Below are 16,363 nucleotides of genomic sequence, written 5' to 3' on the forward strand. Positions count from 1 at the left end.
ATAATAACGTTTCATATATTTGTAAGCCAGCAAACAATACTTCAAAATTGACATCTGGAGATTATATTAAACAAGATTAATTTTTGTCTAAGAATGATATATTATATATATATATATATATATATATATATCTTAACTATGTTAATGTTTTTGTTGACTATTTTTTACTATATATAAATTTATATTTTATTTCTTTCCAAACGAGTGTGATTTAATGCTTTTTGACCAGATTATTAGCTGATATGTATATACATTGCATATATAGATATGGTTATTGTTGTGGTGGAACAGAAATCAAAAGGTGGCTGTCATACTTGAATTCTAGGCAGCGCTTCCAATTCATATTATGTCTGCCATGAAGAAACAGAAGCAATGTGTTTCCAAGGAAGAGACTCGTATCATCTCTTCGACTACATCAACGAAAGTATCAGGAGAAAACTCTGGTCAGATCCCAGCGGATATCATCCTCGATATACTTTCGAGAGTGCCTGCCAAATCCATAACGAGGTTTCGTTGTATGTCTAAAGACTGGAGCGTCACTCTCCGCCGTCCATATTTCACGGATCTGTTTCTGAAGATGTCTTCTCTTCGTCCCTGTCTCCTTTTCACTTTCCATGCAGAGGGTAAGTGGTCCTTTTTCTCCTCACCCGAGTCTCTGTTGATATCAAACCAGAAGTCCTCTCGTGTAGCTGTCGACTATCTTAGTCATGTCCCTATAGATTATCCCATTAGAGCTTGTGTCCCTGTCTGTGGGTTGTCGTGTACTAAAGATGAGTGGGTTTTAAGCGGAAAGAAAGATGCTAGGATGATGTTATGTAACCCTAGCACAGGAGGTTTCACTCTTTTACCCAAAGTGAAAACTAGGAGGCGTAGGGTTTTGACCTATTTGGGGTATGACCCGGTAGAAAAAGTATACAAGGTATTGTGCATGACATCTTGTGAAAGGCCGTATAGTCAAAAAACTGAACAACATCAGGTTCTCACATTAGGAAGGGGGAAAATGAATTGGAGAATGATTGAGTGTTCAGTATCTCACTGTCCTCATTCTATAGCTAAGGAGATATGCATAAACGGAGTTTTATATTATTTAGCTGATGGAAGTGGATCTTGGGAAACCTCTATGTCTATGATAGTTTGTTTTGACATTAGGTCTGAGAAGTTTAAGTTTATTGTTGATGAAGCTTTCAAGGATATAGAATCTCCTTCAGCTCTGATAAACTACAAGGGAAAATTAGGTATACTCCATCCTAATGCATCAGGTTTTGCGGATGAAAGAGCTACTGGCTTCGTGTTGTGGGTCATAGATGATATTGAGAACCATACATGGAGTAAGAATATTATCGTGCTTCCGTCTCTGTGGTGGAGTCTAGTTGCTGGGACTAGGTTTCATATTGTTGGGACTACCGGTGATAGTGAAATCATGTTTTCTCCAAGCGTTGTGTCCATCCCTTTCTACATTTTCTGCTACAACATGGAAACGAACTCTATCAGAAGAGTTGAAATCCAAGGATTAGGACCCGTCAACGGTCAAAAAATTTACACATTCTTAAACCATGTGGAGAATGTGAAACTTCTTACATAAGTTCTTTGAATTTAATTTGTAAAAGCTTCATATAAGAGCTATCTTCCTTTCTACATTTCTGTGTTTGTTTGTAAAAGAGTTTGTTTTATCGTGGATCTATGGAATTTTTATACAATATAATATTCATATTTACTTTTTGTGTTAACTGCTATGTTTCGTTACTTTACCCATGATCTTGTTTTCATTATGACACTAGGTAACTATCCGTGCCTAGCACAGAGTGAAAATACTATATAAATTTCACATATAGCATATAGGAGTATTACTTACTGTGATTCATTGACATTTCAATATCAATTATTATATAAAGTTTATAATGAATCATGCAGAACATTATGATAATTAGACGTCAAACAAACAAATAAAATGATATGATGTTGAAATTACATTCTTGTATATATATGGACTATGGAGAGTGATGTATTGTGTACTATTTAGGACAATATAATGATTACTGTAATATGGATCTTATGCATATTATGCTAATCAATATTGACCAAACATATTATTCTCCAATTAACCAAATCACTTATTGGGTTTGGTCCATAAAAAGAAAAGAAATCACTCCTTGTATTTATGTTTGAGCTGGTGAATGAGAATGTTTATCATGTTAGGCTATTTATATAATGAATAACTTGTAAATAAGGCTATTTAGGCTCTCGATAGTTAGTTTCCATTTGTAACTCTGACAATGTTTTTATTTTCAGAAACTTGAAAATGGTTTGTTGATTTCGGTTGGTAATATATGGTTAGGGAGTTACGTCTTGTGATCGACCACATTAGATGGGTTGGTTTTTTTAATCAAGGAAATATCCCCCATAGATATAAACTAACATGTATAATATTTGAAAGAATTCTTTGAAATACCACACTTTTAAGGAACAATGTTGGATCACTACTCCACGAAAGGAAATTTGTGTAAGTAGTCCTCTTATTTCAAAATACCAGTGCTACTCTTGATAATTGGCAAGCTAATGGCAATGATACGAAATAGCAGGTTAGTGACACGGCTTTAAATATGATTAAATGGCAAGATAATCGCAATGACACAAAACTTTCATTTAATGACAAGGAATTTGTTCTTCTGATTGATCAGCCCTTGCTCATTGTTGATCTTTTACACCTTTTATATGTCGTGTGCAAACCCTTTTATGTTCATCATGTTGTATCATTGTGGAAATCTTTTGTTGTGTATTCTAGGTTATCTGTGAGTAGGCACATATAAAAATATTGTGTCAAGATGATTTCAAGATAAAAAGAATTATTGGTTATTAAAGACAGAGAGAAAAAAAAGATTTAAACAAAGATGATTTGAGGTAGAATGGTGTCTTCGTGTGTTATTAGAGATAAATAGATGGATAGATAAATAGATAGATAGAGAGATTATGTCTTCAATTCATCAAATGAGCTCAATCCCTCTTATGGGCACTTGCCACATGATTGTTTTATTGGGCTTAATTCCTCTAATGGACTCAACTCACCTGATTGTTTGGATGGCAAATGTTAACAGCAAAAGAAAGCGAGAAATCATCTCGAATCTCGTATATCGCGGTTATCCGAATTATCTGAGAAAACAGCGAAGAAATCCCTAATTTTAACCGCTCTCGCATTTTGAAAGGAAGACGTAAAAAGGACAAGTTTTCCGAATCTAGTCTCCTCACAACTGTCTCCAACGGTACTCACTGGTTGGTTTGTTGAAAGTAATTGGTATAATTAGTTAGGATGACTACTTCATTTGATTGGAAGAAATGGTAGTGATTAATGTTTAGTGGGTAATTGGACTAAAACGAGTCTGATGTATACCTTGTTCCCATTGTATGACTGTTGCAGGATTTCATCCCTCGTTAAATTATTTGGAAGAGCTCGTTAACGCTATGGGAGAGTGGACAGAGCATATGGGGGCGTTAGACGTGAGTCTCTGCATTGGAAGAACAAGATGAAGAGGACGTCAACAAGATGGAGGCGTTAGACAAGAGAGTCGCTGCATTGTAAGAACAAGATGAAGAGAACGTGAACAAGATGGAGGTGTTAGACAAGAGAGTCGCTGCATTGAAAGCTTATAACGAGAAAGTACGTGAAGACTCACATGAGGATTGACAACCTAAGAAGGAAAATGACTAAGTCTAAGAAGCAAAAATGAAATCTTTGTATCCTGGTTCTACTGCTATGACTATCTCGTTGTTGTTATATGTTTAGGGAAGACTAATGACATTTTTTTTGTAATTAGTCTAGGGAAAGATAATTAGTTATAGATTGTGAGAGAGCCTATTATGATGAAACCTCAGTATAGTGGCAGTTTTGTGAATATTATACACAATAAAGGTTAATTTTTTAAAATGCTCCTCTTTTAATAATAAAGGGATGTTCGTTACATTATATGTTTTCCCTATATCTCATACAACCAAAGCTTTTAAACCTTATATGTTGACAACACGAATAGTATATTGGGATTTATCCTGATTTTGTGCTCTCATATTGACAACAGTCATCTTTAACCTACAGCAACTGTCACGTTTTAATGCCATATATATTAGCCATTTCTCATTAAACAAAAGATTTTAAACCTACAAATTGTATGTTGACACCAGTAATTGTATGTTGACACGAGGCCTTTTATGCCTACAACCATCGTCTATAATTCTGTTAATGCCATATATGTTAGCTATTTCTCATCGAACCAAATCTTTTAAGTCCTGCTAATTGTAGACTAATACCAAATCACTTAATCCTGTAACCATCGTAAATTTAAGGTTCAAGCAAGTTTCACTAAAACAATGACACGTTTATTTAATAGATGAGTATCAAAAAAATTATAGCAATCTATGTCAAAAAGATAGTGAAACACAATATTGATAATGGTTATAATCAATTTTACATCCAATTTTAAAATTAGTTCATTCAATTTATGTATAAACAGTTACGATTAAAAAAAATCAAACAATTAGATATTTTTTCATATATATGGTACCAAATATTCCGAAAACAAGAATTTCGGCAACAGTTATGACATATTGTAATGTAATATTTCATTCAAATGTTCAATCTCAATGATATCTTGATTTTCTATCTAATACCAATAACTTCAATTGTCGAAAACTGTTTTCAGTTGTTCAATTCTTTGTGCACGCAACTGTGGTAAACTCAACAGCTGAATGCTACTTCCATCTAGTGAGACAGACTTGTTTTTACTTTTTAGTGGTTGTTTCATTCCATTTCAACTTTTCAAACCACTTTATGTTTGAATTATAGGACAATTGTTTTGCCATTAATAAAATAAATTCGTAGTTAATTAACTTACAACATTTAATATATCTTAAACTTAATATAAAAGGAATTTTATAGTGTTATTTCACATTTTCACAATAATACATAATATCAATATTAGCAGCAATTTAAAATTCATGAAAATATTAATTATTTATGATAAACCTTTTGATAAACAATGCAACTTTGTTTAAATATTAACAATAATAATTCTTTCACTATTTTTTTTATTTGAAGACAAATTTAGTTTATAGGATACGCATTTAGTCATATCAGATAGTATATTCACTTTATTATGTTCCCAACAAAATTTTGAATGCTAGTGAAATACATTAATCTAAGGGATAAGATTTATTTTCTACAATTTAAGGGATAAAATCATAAGATTGTATGAATCATGAAAAAAGGAACTTATCTTCTCTAAGGAGATTCGAAATCTTTGGGTCCAATGTTTCCAACCCTAAAATTTGATTCCTATTTTTGGTGTCTCAAAACCTTTCATCTCTTTATATAACAGCTCATTTTGAACAAGGTTTTTATCTAACATACAATTAATCAATTGTCTTCTCAGACATATCCTACCTCATCCCATATCTCTCTCTCTCGTTTGACACGCTGTGCAGGAGGCATGTGAGAGAAAGAGACATGGGAAGAGGGTATAATAGGCATATGTTATTTTTGTTCGATCTCTCAACTATGTTCTTATTTGTAGCCTACTTATATGTACATCTAAACCATTCCTTTAATTGATTGTCTCCCCATATGAATTATTTGTGCATACTTTATCCATATCATGAGTCCACTATACTTCACTCGCTTGAGACAGGTAAAAACTTCAAAATCATGCACAACCTCTCAGGCGGGTGAGAGGAGAAGCATGAGATAGGTAGAACCGGGTAATAGGACATGCTCTTTTTTTTTATATTCTGTTTGTACGGTTCCAATACCTTTAATTTTTGTGTTTTTCTCTCTTTGATAAGAGTTTTCAAATACGTAGTTGGATTGTTCAATTAATTACCAATAAGTATTTTGATAGGGAGAAATAGAATAAGAGTTGTTAATCTAGGGTGAATCTATCTTACATGTATGGCTTATCCTAGGATGTTTGTAAATAACAATGAAGCTGTACCCGATGATGGTGCTCGGGAGTTTTAAACCTTTACACCTATTACAACTACAACGGTGGATCAATTGTATTTAGGTCCACCTAATTACAACTTCAAAGGTGGATCAATTGTAGTTAGGTCAAGTTTAGAACTCCAATATTTTGCTAATTAACGCTTTGCTAAACTGTTTTGTATAATCGGATACATTATAAAGATAGCCTTGATAGAAATTAAATTTCAAGACACCATACATATATTCAAATTCACTTATTGTCAGATATGCTTATTGATCGATCTCTAATATCTTGTTAGTTGCATATGATGAAACTCTTGTGTGCTGCTATGTCCACTGGTTAGTGATATATAATTAATTTATTGATTCTCTATAAAAAGCAAGAATCAGCTGGCTATTTGAAAACAAGGTAAAGAAAGACATCAATTCGTGTGATATCTAGAAACTTTCTGGTTTATTATCTCATTGTCTCTTGTTTGATTTTACACGAAAAGAAGTCAATGTTATTGATATTTTTGAGAGTGATGCTCAAATAGATCTCATCATAACCTAGAAAATTTCAACCAGACTAACATAAGTTAGTGATTATACATTTTCTCTTACATGTTTTTACAGCATTTTCTAGAAGATCTTACATTTTCTCTTACAGTATATGGTATCATCTTAACAGGAATTGTCTTAGTTAGCATTTGTTGATTATCCAATTAAGAAACTAGCATGTTAGTTATTTTAAATAAAACAACACTTGATTAGCCTTTATTGCAGTAAGTTTCAAAAGCATTTTGTCTCTTTATAACGTTGCTCACTCTATATAAGATTTGTCTTAAGGTAGAGAGCGAAGCATGTGTTTGTTTTTTCTTTCTTTTTTTGTGGATTTTGTTTTTTTTGCCATCTACCTCTATAGCAGAGAATATCGAAATACTCGTTTGGGGCTGTAATTACTTATTAATATATTTATTTCTTATTGAAAGACTATAATGATAAATTATTATTTTTATTTTATTTAAAACTCTGCATATTAAATATATATATATTTGAAAATTTCTTTGTACACTATATTCATTATATAAATCAAATATTAAAAATCATTCAAATCTTCTTTTTCAATTGAGAACTAAGAATTTTATTTGATTAATATTTAGTTATATATTTTATGTTTTTAAAATGTTTATGAAAGTATTTTTTTCAGATAACAACACAATATATATAGAAATTATCTTTTTATTTTAAAATATGTTTTTTTAATTTTGGATAGTTCTTACTATCACTGTTCTAAATCAATTATCTAATCAAATAAATTAAATTTCGTTTTTATGTTTTATCTTATTTTAATATTTTATTCATTAAGGGTATAATGATATCAACTACTCTAACTTTTAACGTGAGAGCTCGAATGCGAAAATCACTTCGCAAATAATAGTATAGATAAAAAATTAATTAATTGATGATAAAATAATAATATATTTTGAAACATTATTTGACTAATATAAGTTCAGTATATTCTAAATATTAGTCATTCTCAGAATATATATATATATATATATTTAAAGAGTATCTCTCTATTTTCTGATCTATACTATTATTTGAGAATTGATTGTTTGCAACGAAGCTCTCACGTTAGAAATTATAGTGGTTAATATCATTTATATCTTTAGTGAATAATATATATATAAGTTACCTACAAAATAAAAATGAGTTTAAATTATTTTGATTAGACAATTGACTAAAATTAATAATAATAAGAATTATCCAAAATCTAAATAATATATTTCAAAATAAGAAGAGGATTTCTATACATATTTTGTTGTTATCTGAAAAAAGTATCTTTCAATAAAAAAAAATAAAATTAAAAAAACACATAACTAAATATTAATGAAGCAAAATTCTTAATTTTATATAATTGAAAAGATAATATTAAGTGATTTTTAAAATTTATCTATTACTAATGAACATAATATACCCTATATATTTGGTATGTAGTTATGCCTATGAGATGTTACTTGGATCTACTTAAAAAAATATTATTCACTAAACTAGTAAATTTTTTGTAGGTAAACTGTTAAATGAAAATTATTCAATAAACTAATAAAAGTTATCCTCTCTTAAATAAAAAAAAACTAATAAAAATTTACATTGATCTTGTAGATAAACAGTTGTTAGGAATTATCCAAAAGGATATGGGATAATTGAAAATGAGTTTGTCGATGATATTTTATTGTAATTCTGACAATGTTTTTATTTTCAGAAACTTGAAAATGGTTTATTGATTTCGGTTGGTAATCTAATCTATTAATTTAGAGTGCTATTTTTATCTACTTAAAAATTGTCATTTAAGTTTTGGACCCATTCCATCTCATTAGAACTAAATATTTATACAATTGAAACATGAATATTTTTTACATCCCTTCAATTTCTTTAGGATTTACGTGACTACCATTCCTATATTAAAGGAACCACATTTAAAAAAAATCATTTAAGTCTATTTAGAAATCATAATATGCTCAGATACTAAATCCATCTTGCTTACATATCGGGTTATACTATATAGTAATATAAACTTAAACTATAATACCAAGTGTATATTTGCAGCAGTTCGTAATGTTAATTGGATAATTACAAGCTATATGCAGTTGAATATAATAAGGTACATAGAATCGATATGTAATGTAATTTCATGTTTACAAGTCTTTATAAATCAAATACGTAAATGGCATCTGAAAAAAAAATTAACGTCATTGTTACAATCATTTCAACTATGATGTTTCAGAAATTAGTTTTTTTTTCTTCTTCTAGAAATTAATACCTTTACAAAAATGTAAAACCAACAATTATATACCTTTACAAAAATGTAATATTACTTCAGAATTTTTAATATAACTGAAAAAACCTCGATTTTTCTAAACACGTAATCAACAATTATATAAAATGTATATAGTCATAGCATATTATAAAAATCAACCAAATTAAAAAAATGTATCTAATCTATTATTTTAGGGATTGTTTTTTATTTACTACTTGAAGTTGTCATATAAATTTGGACTCTTTCATAGTTGTTACTAGAATATATCATGACTCATATACAATGCAACCTACTAACTTAAATTTAACCAAATCTTAACCAAAGTAGATCAATTGAACTTAATCAATAATATCTTTAAAATATTTTTGGTTATCTCTTAATATAACGGATCATACAAAAATGAACCACTCTTAAATCAACGAGTTTTATATCATTCAAAACATAAGAAAAAAATGTGTTGGACATTTTAAAAAAAACAAAAATTAATCTTCCAAAAACCAAACAATAGTGGCATAGAACAACATATGCTTATGTTCATATCGCTAACTTACCTTCATATATTTACTCTTCATCTGCATCATATCACATCATACACAGTTATGCAAGAACATGAATTTTTTTGTTCAAACCACTAAATATTGGTGGCATATAGTGAATATATTTTTAAATTCGTTTTTTAAAAACTATGAGTATTGCAAACAAGAAATCCACTAAGAACAACATATTTTTTAACTTTACTTAAATCTATCTTTTAAAAAAAATAGATGAATATTCTCCAACAACTTTCCTTAAGATTTTTAACAAAATAATTCTGATTAGATTGTAAGGACATCGTATAAATTTGTTTAAAATAAATAAAAAATTATATTAACAAAATAAAATATTTTAAATTTAAAATATGAGTTAAAAAGTGTAACAAAGTAAACTATTATATTAAAATGAAACAAGACTAAATAAAAACTAACAACATGTACAACACAAATTATAACACCATTCAGTTATATATATTTAATAAAATATTATCTATATGTTTTATATATAACATATATTAAACCTAAATTTTGACAAATTAATTTCCGCCCTTTAGGGCGGGTCCGAATCTAGTATATTTTGAAACATTATTTGACTAATATAAGTTCAATATATTTTAAATATTAGTCATTCTCAGAATATATATATATATATATATATATATATATATATATATTTAAAGAGTATCTCTCTATTTTCTGATCTATACTATTATTTGAGAATTGATTGTTTGCAACGAAGCTCTCACGTTAGAAATTATAGTGGTTAATATCATTTATATCTTTAGTGAATAATATATATATAAGTTACCTACAAAATAAAAATGAGTTTAAATTATTTTGATTAGACAATTGACTAAAATTAATAATAATAAGAATTATCCAAAATCTAAATAATATATTTCAAAATAAGAAGATGATTTCTATACATATTTTGTTGTTATCTGAAAAAAGTATCTTTCAATAAAAAAAATTAAAATTAAAAAAACCCATAACTAAATATTAATGAAGCAAAATTCTTAATTTTATATAATTGAAAACATAATATTAAGTGATTTTTAAAATTTATCTATTACTAATGAACATAATATACCCTATATATTTGGTATGTAGTTATGCCTATGAGATGTTACTTGGATCTACTTAAAAAAATATTATTCACTAAACTAGTAAATTTTTTGTAGGTAAACTGTTAAATGAAAATTATTCAATAAACTAATAAAAGTTATCCTCTCTTAAATAAAAAAAACTAATAAAAATTTACATTGATCTTGTAGATAAACAGTTGTTAGGAATTATCCAAAAGGGTATGGGATAATTGAAAATGAGTTTGTCGATGATATTTTATTGTAATTCTGACAATGTTTTTATTTTCAGTAACTTGAAAATGGTTTATTGATTTCGGTTGGTAATATATGGTTAGGGAGTTACGTCTTGTGAATGACCACATTAGATGGGTTGCTTTCTGTAATCAAGGAAATATCCCCTATAGATATAAACTATTGGGGTATAATACTTTAGGGAAGACTAATCACATTTTTTGTAACCAATTAACATAACTATTATGTTAATCTACAATTAATTCATAATGGCAAAGAATGTTATACGACTAGTAAGGAGAAGGTTTTTATATAAAGAGGCTGGGAAGGAATATAGTGTTGCCACCTAGGAAATAGCATTGTTGTTAATAACACATGAATATGAGGTTATTCTCTAAAAATACTATCAAAGAATTAATGGTTCAATACATCTGTTCCACAAAAAAAGAAAAAATACCCACACGCCAGACTCTAGTGTTTCCTTATAGTAAACGCAAATTTGCACACAACAGCCTCCGCCTTCTTTTTGAACGGACCACATATTACTACACAAAATTAAACTAATCAGTCAGATATTTCATAGTTTTGAAACAATATTCACTGGCTGCTAGAACTGGATATTTTTTTAAACAGCAGAAATTCATTACTTAAAAGGTTCAGTACAACAAGGGAAGATCAGACAACAAGGCATTCTTCGCCAATGAATCAGCTCGAGAGTTACATGATCTCGAAACATAAAAAAAATTGACAAAATTGAAAGAAGATGATAGAAACTCGATGTCCTATATACCAAAACATGAACTTTATGTTTAGGAAGAGAAAAGAAGTGGTTCCTTTGAGACCACAATTCGATATTTTCCAGTGGATCTGTTGATTTATTTGGAAGGAGAGAAACGACAAACTCTTTAATGGAAAAATTGTATCCCGATCGACACTATTCAATATGCATCCCTCAGAAGTAGAATGTTGGAAGAGGACTAATGGAAAGGAAGAAACAAATGAAGACCAAAAAGACTTCTTTTTACAGAGGTTTTTCTAGTGTGCCCTTGGATACTCGAATCCCTACCTCCCAAATTAATGTGTCATGATCAATAATGGCAGTGTTAATTGTTTAGGGTGGAATTTTAAGGATCAAATATCGGAATACTTCGGACCACGGGCGTATAGTAAAAGTCTCTCAACTTTAACTATAGCTCCGATTGATGGCCAATATTCGCGACAGAAATTGAGGTGTTCAGAGATTATAGGACAACTTCGAAAATGTGAATCTGTCTTATATTTTTCGGAGTAGAAATAGTCGAACGAATGCCTTTGCAAAAGAAACAAACAAGAAACAAAGTCTATATTTTTTTATATATAGATCATATGCGGACAGATGGAAAAGTTCCAAAAAATCGACTCGTCTACCACCATTTGATATAGCTTAGATGAGCAGCTGAGAACAAGAAAAAAAATAAATATAAACCACTCATGCTTAAACTCTTAATTTAAAATTTTAAACATGTCAAAAAGAAAACTAGTCAACATGCTTTTTACTTCAAGGTAACGTTTATAAATAGAAGTTACGCAAATAAAGTATACAGAACAAAAACCATGTAAGATTTTACAATTTTAATGTATGAGAAGTTAGCAATTTCGATTGGTAGGATAACTAATGTATTAGGAAAAGTTTAATTGATAGAATATGATCTCAAGACTCATGCTTGTCTAAAACTCCCAAACAGTTAACATAAAAATTTAAAGAACCGGTACAGATAACATGTTTTAAAGATCAAAGTAGTAGTAGCAGAGGAAAAAGAAAGAATCCAGAACTAGTAGCTTAAGAACAAATTACAATTTTGCATATAACTCCCCATTTATCCGATTTGATCTTTGCCATGGACGGTTCGAAGTGCCATCACTCACTCAGTTCCTTCCTGAACCTGAGAAGACAATTGTCAACAAGTTTCAGATTGGTAGGCTGGGCCCTTTTTGACTACAACAAAAGGAATCTTAAGTATACTAAAATGCAACTTTATATGTATACCTTGGCAGGAGATTTTGAAAGAGACCTGGACCTCGATCTCGACATTGCCCTAAAATGATTGAATAGAGATAAAAATTTAAAATCAGTTTTAACACAAATAAAAGAATGATTTGAAATATATATATATATATATATATATATATATATGTAGATAATTAGGGGATGAGAAGTTTACCTAGGAGGACTCTTCTTCCTGTCGGGAGATGGAGATCTAGATTTTGATAACGATCTTGAAAGAGAACGTCTGGGTGATTTACTGCAATAAAGATTTTATAAACACAAAACTACATTTAAAGATATTGTTCAAAAATGAGAAAAGCACCTCAGATCCTTTCTTGGGCTCCTGCTTCTGCTAACGCTACGACTAGGGCTGCGACCACGGCCTCTACTACGGCTCCTGCTTCTGCTTGGGCTTCTAGACTGGGAGCTTTCATACTTCTTAACCTGCACATGAGAAATACAAACAACAGAATTAATGGATTACAAGTCTAAAGAAGCCAAACATATATAAAGGTAAGACCATTAAGAATGCAAGGACAAAAAGGTACCCGGATATAGCCTCTAGCCCAGGGGTTTCTGAACTCTGTATCATCAAGTTTCCTTATCTGAACAAAATATCTCAAAGTTATGAACACCGGACCGGAGGTAACTAACTATACAGAGTTCATAGCTTCATAAACAGCAAGATATAAGAACAGAGTTGAAACTTACCGCATACTTCATATCATCATTATTGGTGTAGTCAACAACACCATAAATTCCTAAGAAAAAAAGAAATTAAGTAAAATATCCCTAAAACACAAACGTTAATACTGATACGAAAGTGTAAACTAACGCACCATCACTGTCACGAGTGACCTCAGCAAAGCACACATCACCAGCTTTCCGCATATGATCCTGAAACAATGATTTTAATATGAAGAAAAAAAAGAAGACAGCAATATGTTGCAAGCCCGAAATATTAGGAATCAACAACACACCTTCAAATCTTGCCATGAAGCAGATGATGGGAGCCCACGTACAATAACTGCACATAGCCATCCAAGAAAACATAGAAACATTCAGAAAGAGGTTGAAGATTCAACCATAACAATTTTTTCGCAGCAAATTACACAAACCTCGGAATTCAGAGTGTCGTGAAACACCAAACCGGGCAGATCCTCCACCACCTCCATAGCCACCACCACCCCCACCACGATATCCACCACCGCCACGGCGATCACCTGAAGACTGTCCTCTACCACCATGGGCAAGCTCAACCTGCACTTACAATGATTAGAAACAACGATATATATATATAAACATCAGAAGGTAATGTAAAGCAGAAAAGGTTTGGAATCAAGAATGTTAAAATACCCTCAAACGAGAGCCGTCAAAGTTGTACCCGTCACGGCCATCGATAGCATCTTCAGCATCCCGAGGATGCTCAAACTACAAACGTCCAACATATAATTTGGTTAACTGTAAATATTATCTTGTAAAAGTGGCCAAGACCATGTAATTTAAAACAACAAAATAAAACGTACCTCAACAAAACAATAACATGGAGGACGAGGTGGAACCTTCAATTCAATATCCACAATGCGGCCATACTGCAATTGAGATATATAACCCATTCAAAAAATCCTCTTAGAATAATCATGCAAAAACAAAAAGAATCAAAAAGTAGCCAGAACTGACCTTGTAGAAGAGATCTTCAATCTCAGACTCCCTTATGTCACCGGGCAAGTTACCAACATAGATGGACCGAGAAAACCGACCACTCATTGTTTGCAAAGCTTGTTAGGTAACTGCATATACGAATAAAAGAAAACAAATCAATAAAGGAACAAAGCTTATTTCTCAAGGACAAAGAATCTCCACTCAGACAGCTTCCAAAATCAGCATCACTGCATCAGCATATAGAAAAGATGATGATATAAGACCAAAAATATATAATGAAGCAAACCAAGTGAGAGCAATCCATGGTAAAGAGCAGTGCTCCACAAGCTCCAAAACTGCTTATTTGCTCCAATGTGCTCCCAAAAGCTATTATAAATTTTTAGAAATCTATTTTGTTTTCTCCACATCTTCCCCATGATTTAAGCATAAATAAAATAAATACACTGATCTCCCCCATTCCCTCTCTATATCACTATGAACCATTGCAATGCTCATTGTTCCAAGCGCTTTGCCATCTAAAATAAAGAAAGCATGTGTCATGACATCATGTAACAAAGCCTCAGCATGCATCTACCTTCCTTCCAAACTTTATAGTTTATACAAAAGACCCTCAATTATTTAAAGATCATGAAGAAACCCAACAGCATTCAACATATAAAAGGCTATACATAAGATTATAGACAACCCCACGACTAAAGCCCAAAACTTTTTCACTGTCTTGACATAATTCAAGAACAAGCTTCTCGGAAACAAAAGAAAAAAAAAGTCACAAGCAGAGTATGTTCTCAATCGAACAAAACCATAATGAAAGCATATCGGATTCAGAGTTAGCAAAACAGTAACGCTCAAAGAAAACACAATCCGAGAAATGAATGGAGAGGGAGAGATGTGTAAGACCTCGTACCAGGGATAAGCAGCACCGGAAACGATTCGGAGGAACCAAGGCTTTGATAATTAGATCTTGTCGGCCGTGAAAGTTTGTCTATCTAGGGCTTGTTTAATTTTATACATAAATTTATGTAAATTACCGTGAAAATAATAGTATAAAAACTAAAGGTTATACTTCTGATATATAACATAAATTAAATTTTACTATTAAATTTACGAAAATTATTTCTTCAATTTCTTTTAATTTTATTAGTATATATATTTTTAATTATGAGATATTCTAACACAACTTCAAAATATATATAAAATTACTATCAAATAATATTTCTAAAAGAATATTATTAAGTAATTTTTAAATTTTATTTTTTACTATTAAATAATTTCAAAATTCGTTTTTATTTTTATTTTATTAGTATATATTATTTTAATCATGATATATTCTAAAACATGTCGCATTATTAAAAAAGAAAATTATTATTAAATAATATTTTGTTTAAGATTTTTAAAATGGAAATTTACTATATAATTAATTTCACCAAAAATCGTTTTTATTATCTTATATATTATAGTATAATTTAAAAAAAGACTAAAAATAATAGTATTTAAATGTAATATTTTTAATTCATTAAAGGTATCAGTGTAATCAACTATCATGAAAAATAACGTGAGCGAAACACATAAGAAACTGACTTCTCAAATTATATCATAGATAGATATATATTTTTATTGTTTAAAATTATGTTTTAAAATAAATAATATTTTTTTCTAATATCAAGATTATCTTTCTGAAATTTGTCACATTAGATACAAATACATATATTTTCATCTAAGAAACAATATATATAAAATAAGTATTTATTACTTCAAAATTATAATTTATGTTATTTAAAAATATTTTTAAAATAGAATACTACTATCTTGTGAAATTTCCTTTTTAATGAAATCTTATAATATATACATATATTTTAGTTTTTTAAATTCGATTTTTAAAATTTTAAAATTTTCCTTTTTTAATATATATGTTATATGGAAAATTTCAGAAGAGAAACTTAAAAAATAATAGGTATTAAATGTAATATTTTTAATTCATTAAGGGTATCGATGTAATCAACCATCGTGAGAGTTAACGTGAGCGCGACACATAGAAAACTGACTTCTCAAATAATATTATAG

The 16,363-nt window shown here is 29.9% G+C and overlaps 2 protein-coding genes across 4 annotated transcripts; one reads left to right on the forward strand and one right to left on the reverse strand.

The window, feature by feature from the left end:
* The first annotated feature begins 355 nt into the window (after positions 1 to 355).
* Positions 356 to 1,582, forward strand: LOC108811129 (F-box protein At3g49450-like). The gene has a single exon (XM_018583178.2). It carries the CDS (start codon positions 356 to 358, stop codon positions 1,580 to 1,582), a length of 1,227 nt encoding a protein of 408 aa, XP_018438680.2.
* A 10,735-nt stretch (positions 1,583 to 12,317) lies between these two features.
* Positions 12,318 to 15,328, reverse strand: LOC108806208 (serine/arginine-rich splicing factor SR34A). Of its 3 annotated transcripts, none has more exons than XM_056989904.1 (14): positions 15,207 to 15,327; positions 14,589 to 14,817; positions 14,321 to 14,430; positions 14,167 to 14,232; positions 13,997 to 14,071; positions 13,759 to 13,900; positions 13,621 to 13,667; positions 13,480 to 13,537; positions 13,352 to 13,401; positions 13,189 to 13,245; positions 12,963 to 13,084; positions 12,816 to 12,884; positions 12,641 to 12,689; positions 12,318 to 12,536 (listed from the first exon to the last, which is right to left on the reverse strand). In XM_056989904.1, exons 3-14 carry the CDS (start codon positions 14,405 to 14,407, stop codon positions 12,516 to 12,518), a joined length of 843 nt encoding a protein of 280 aa, XP_056845884.1. In that variant the 5' UTR covers positions 14,408 to 14,430; positions 14,589 to 14,817; positions 15,207 to 15,327; the 3' UTR covers positions 12,318 to 12,515. The 3 variants fall into 3 exon arrangements, with proteins under 3 accessions (XP_056845884.1, XP_018433758.1, XP_018433757.1); XM_018578256.2 differs by having other exon boundaries at positions 12,816 to 12,896; XM_018578255.2 differs by lacking the exon at positions 14,589 to 14,817 and having other exon boundaries at positions 12,816 to 12,896; positions 15,207 to 15,328.
* Positions 15,329 to 16,363: the final 1,035 nt, after the last annotated feature.

Source organism: Raphanus sativus, chromosome 6 (genome assembly GCF_000801105.2).
Source record: "Raphanus sativus cultivar WK10039 chromosome 6, ASM80110v3, whole genome shotgun sequence".
Classification (NCBI taxonomy): Eukaryota; Viridiplantae; Streptophyta; class Magnoliopsida; order Brassicales; family Brassicaceae; genus Raphanus; species Raphanus sativus.

What these genes read in the sequence shown, in the direction of transcription:
- LOC108811129 (XM_018583178.2), top strand. Translation starts at nt 356, where the DNA reads ATGAAGAAACAGAAGCAATGTGTTTCCAAGGAAGAGACTCGTATCATC.
- LOC108806208 (XM_018578255.2), bottom strand. Translation starts at nt 14,407, where the DNA reads ATGAGTGGTCGGTTTTCTCGGTCCATCTATGTTGGTAACTTGCCCGGT. An exon ending in ACGACACTCTGAATTCCGAG is followed by an intron (nt 13,668 to 13,758) that starts GTTTGTGTAATT and finishes GGCTATGTGCAG; the next exon opens with TTATTGTACGTGGGCTCCCA. An exon ending in TTTCAAAATCTCCTGCCAAG is followed by an intron (nt 12,537 to 12,640) that starts GTATACATATAA and finishes TTGTCTTCTCAG; the next exon opens with GTTCAGGAAGGAACTGAGTG.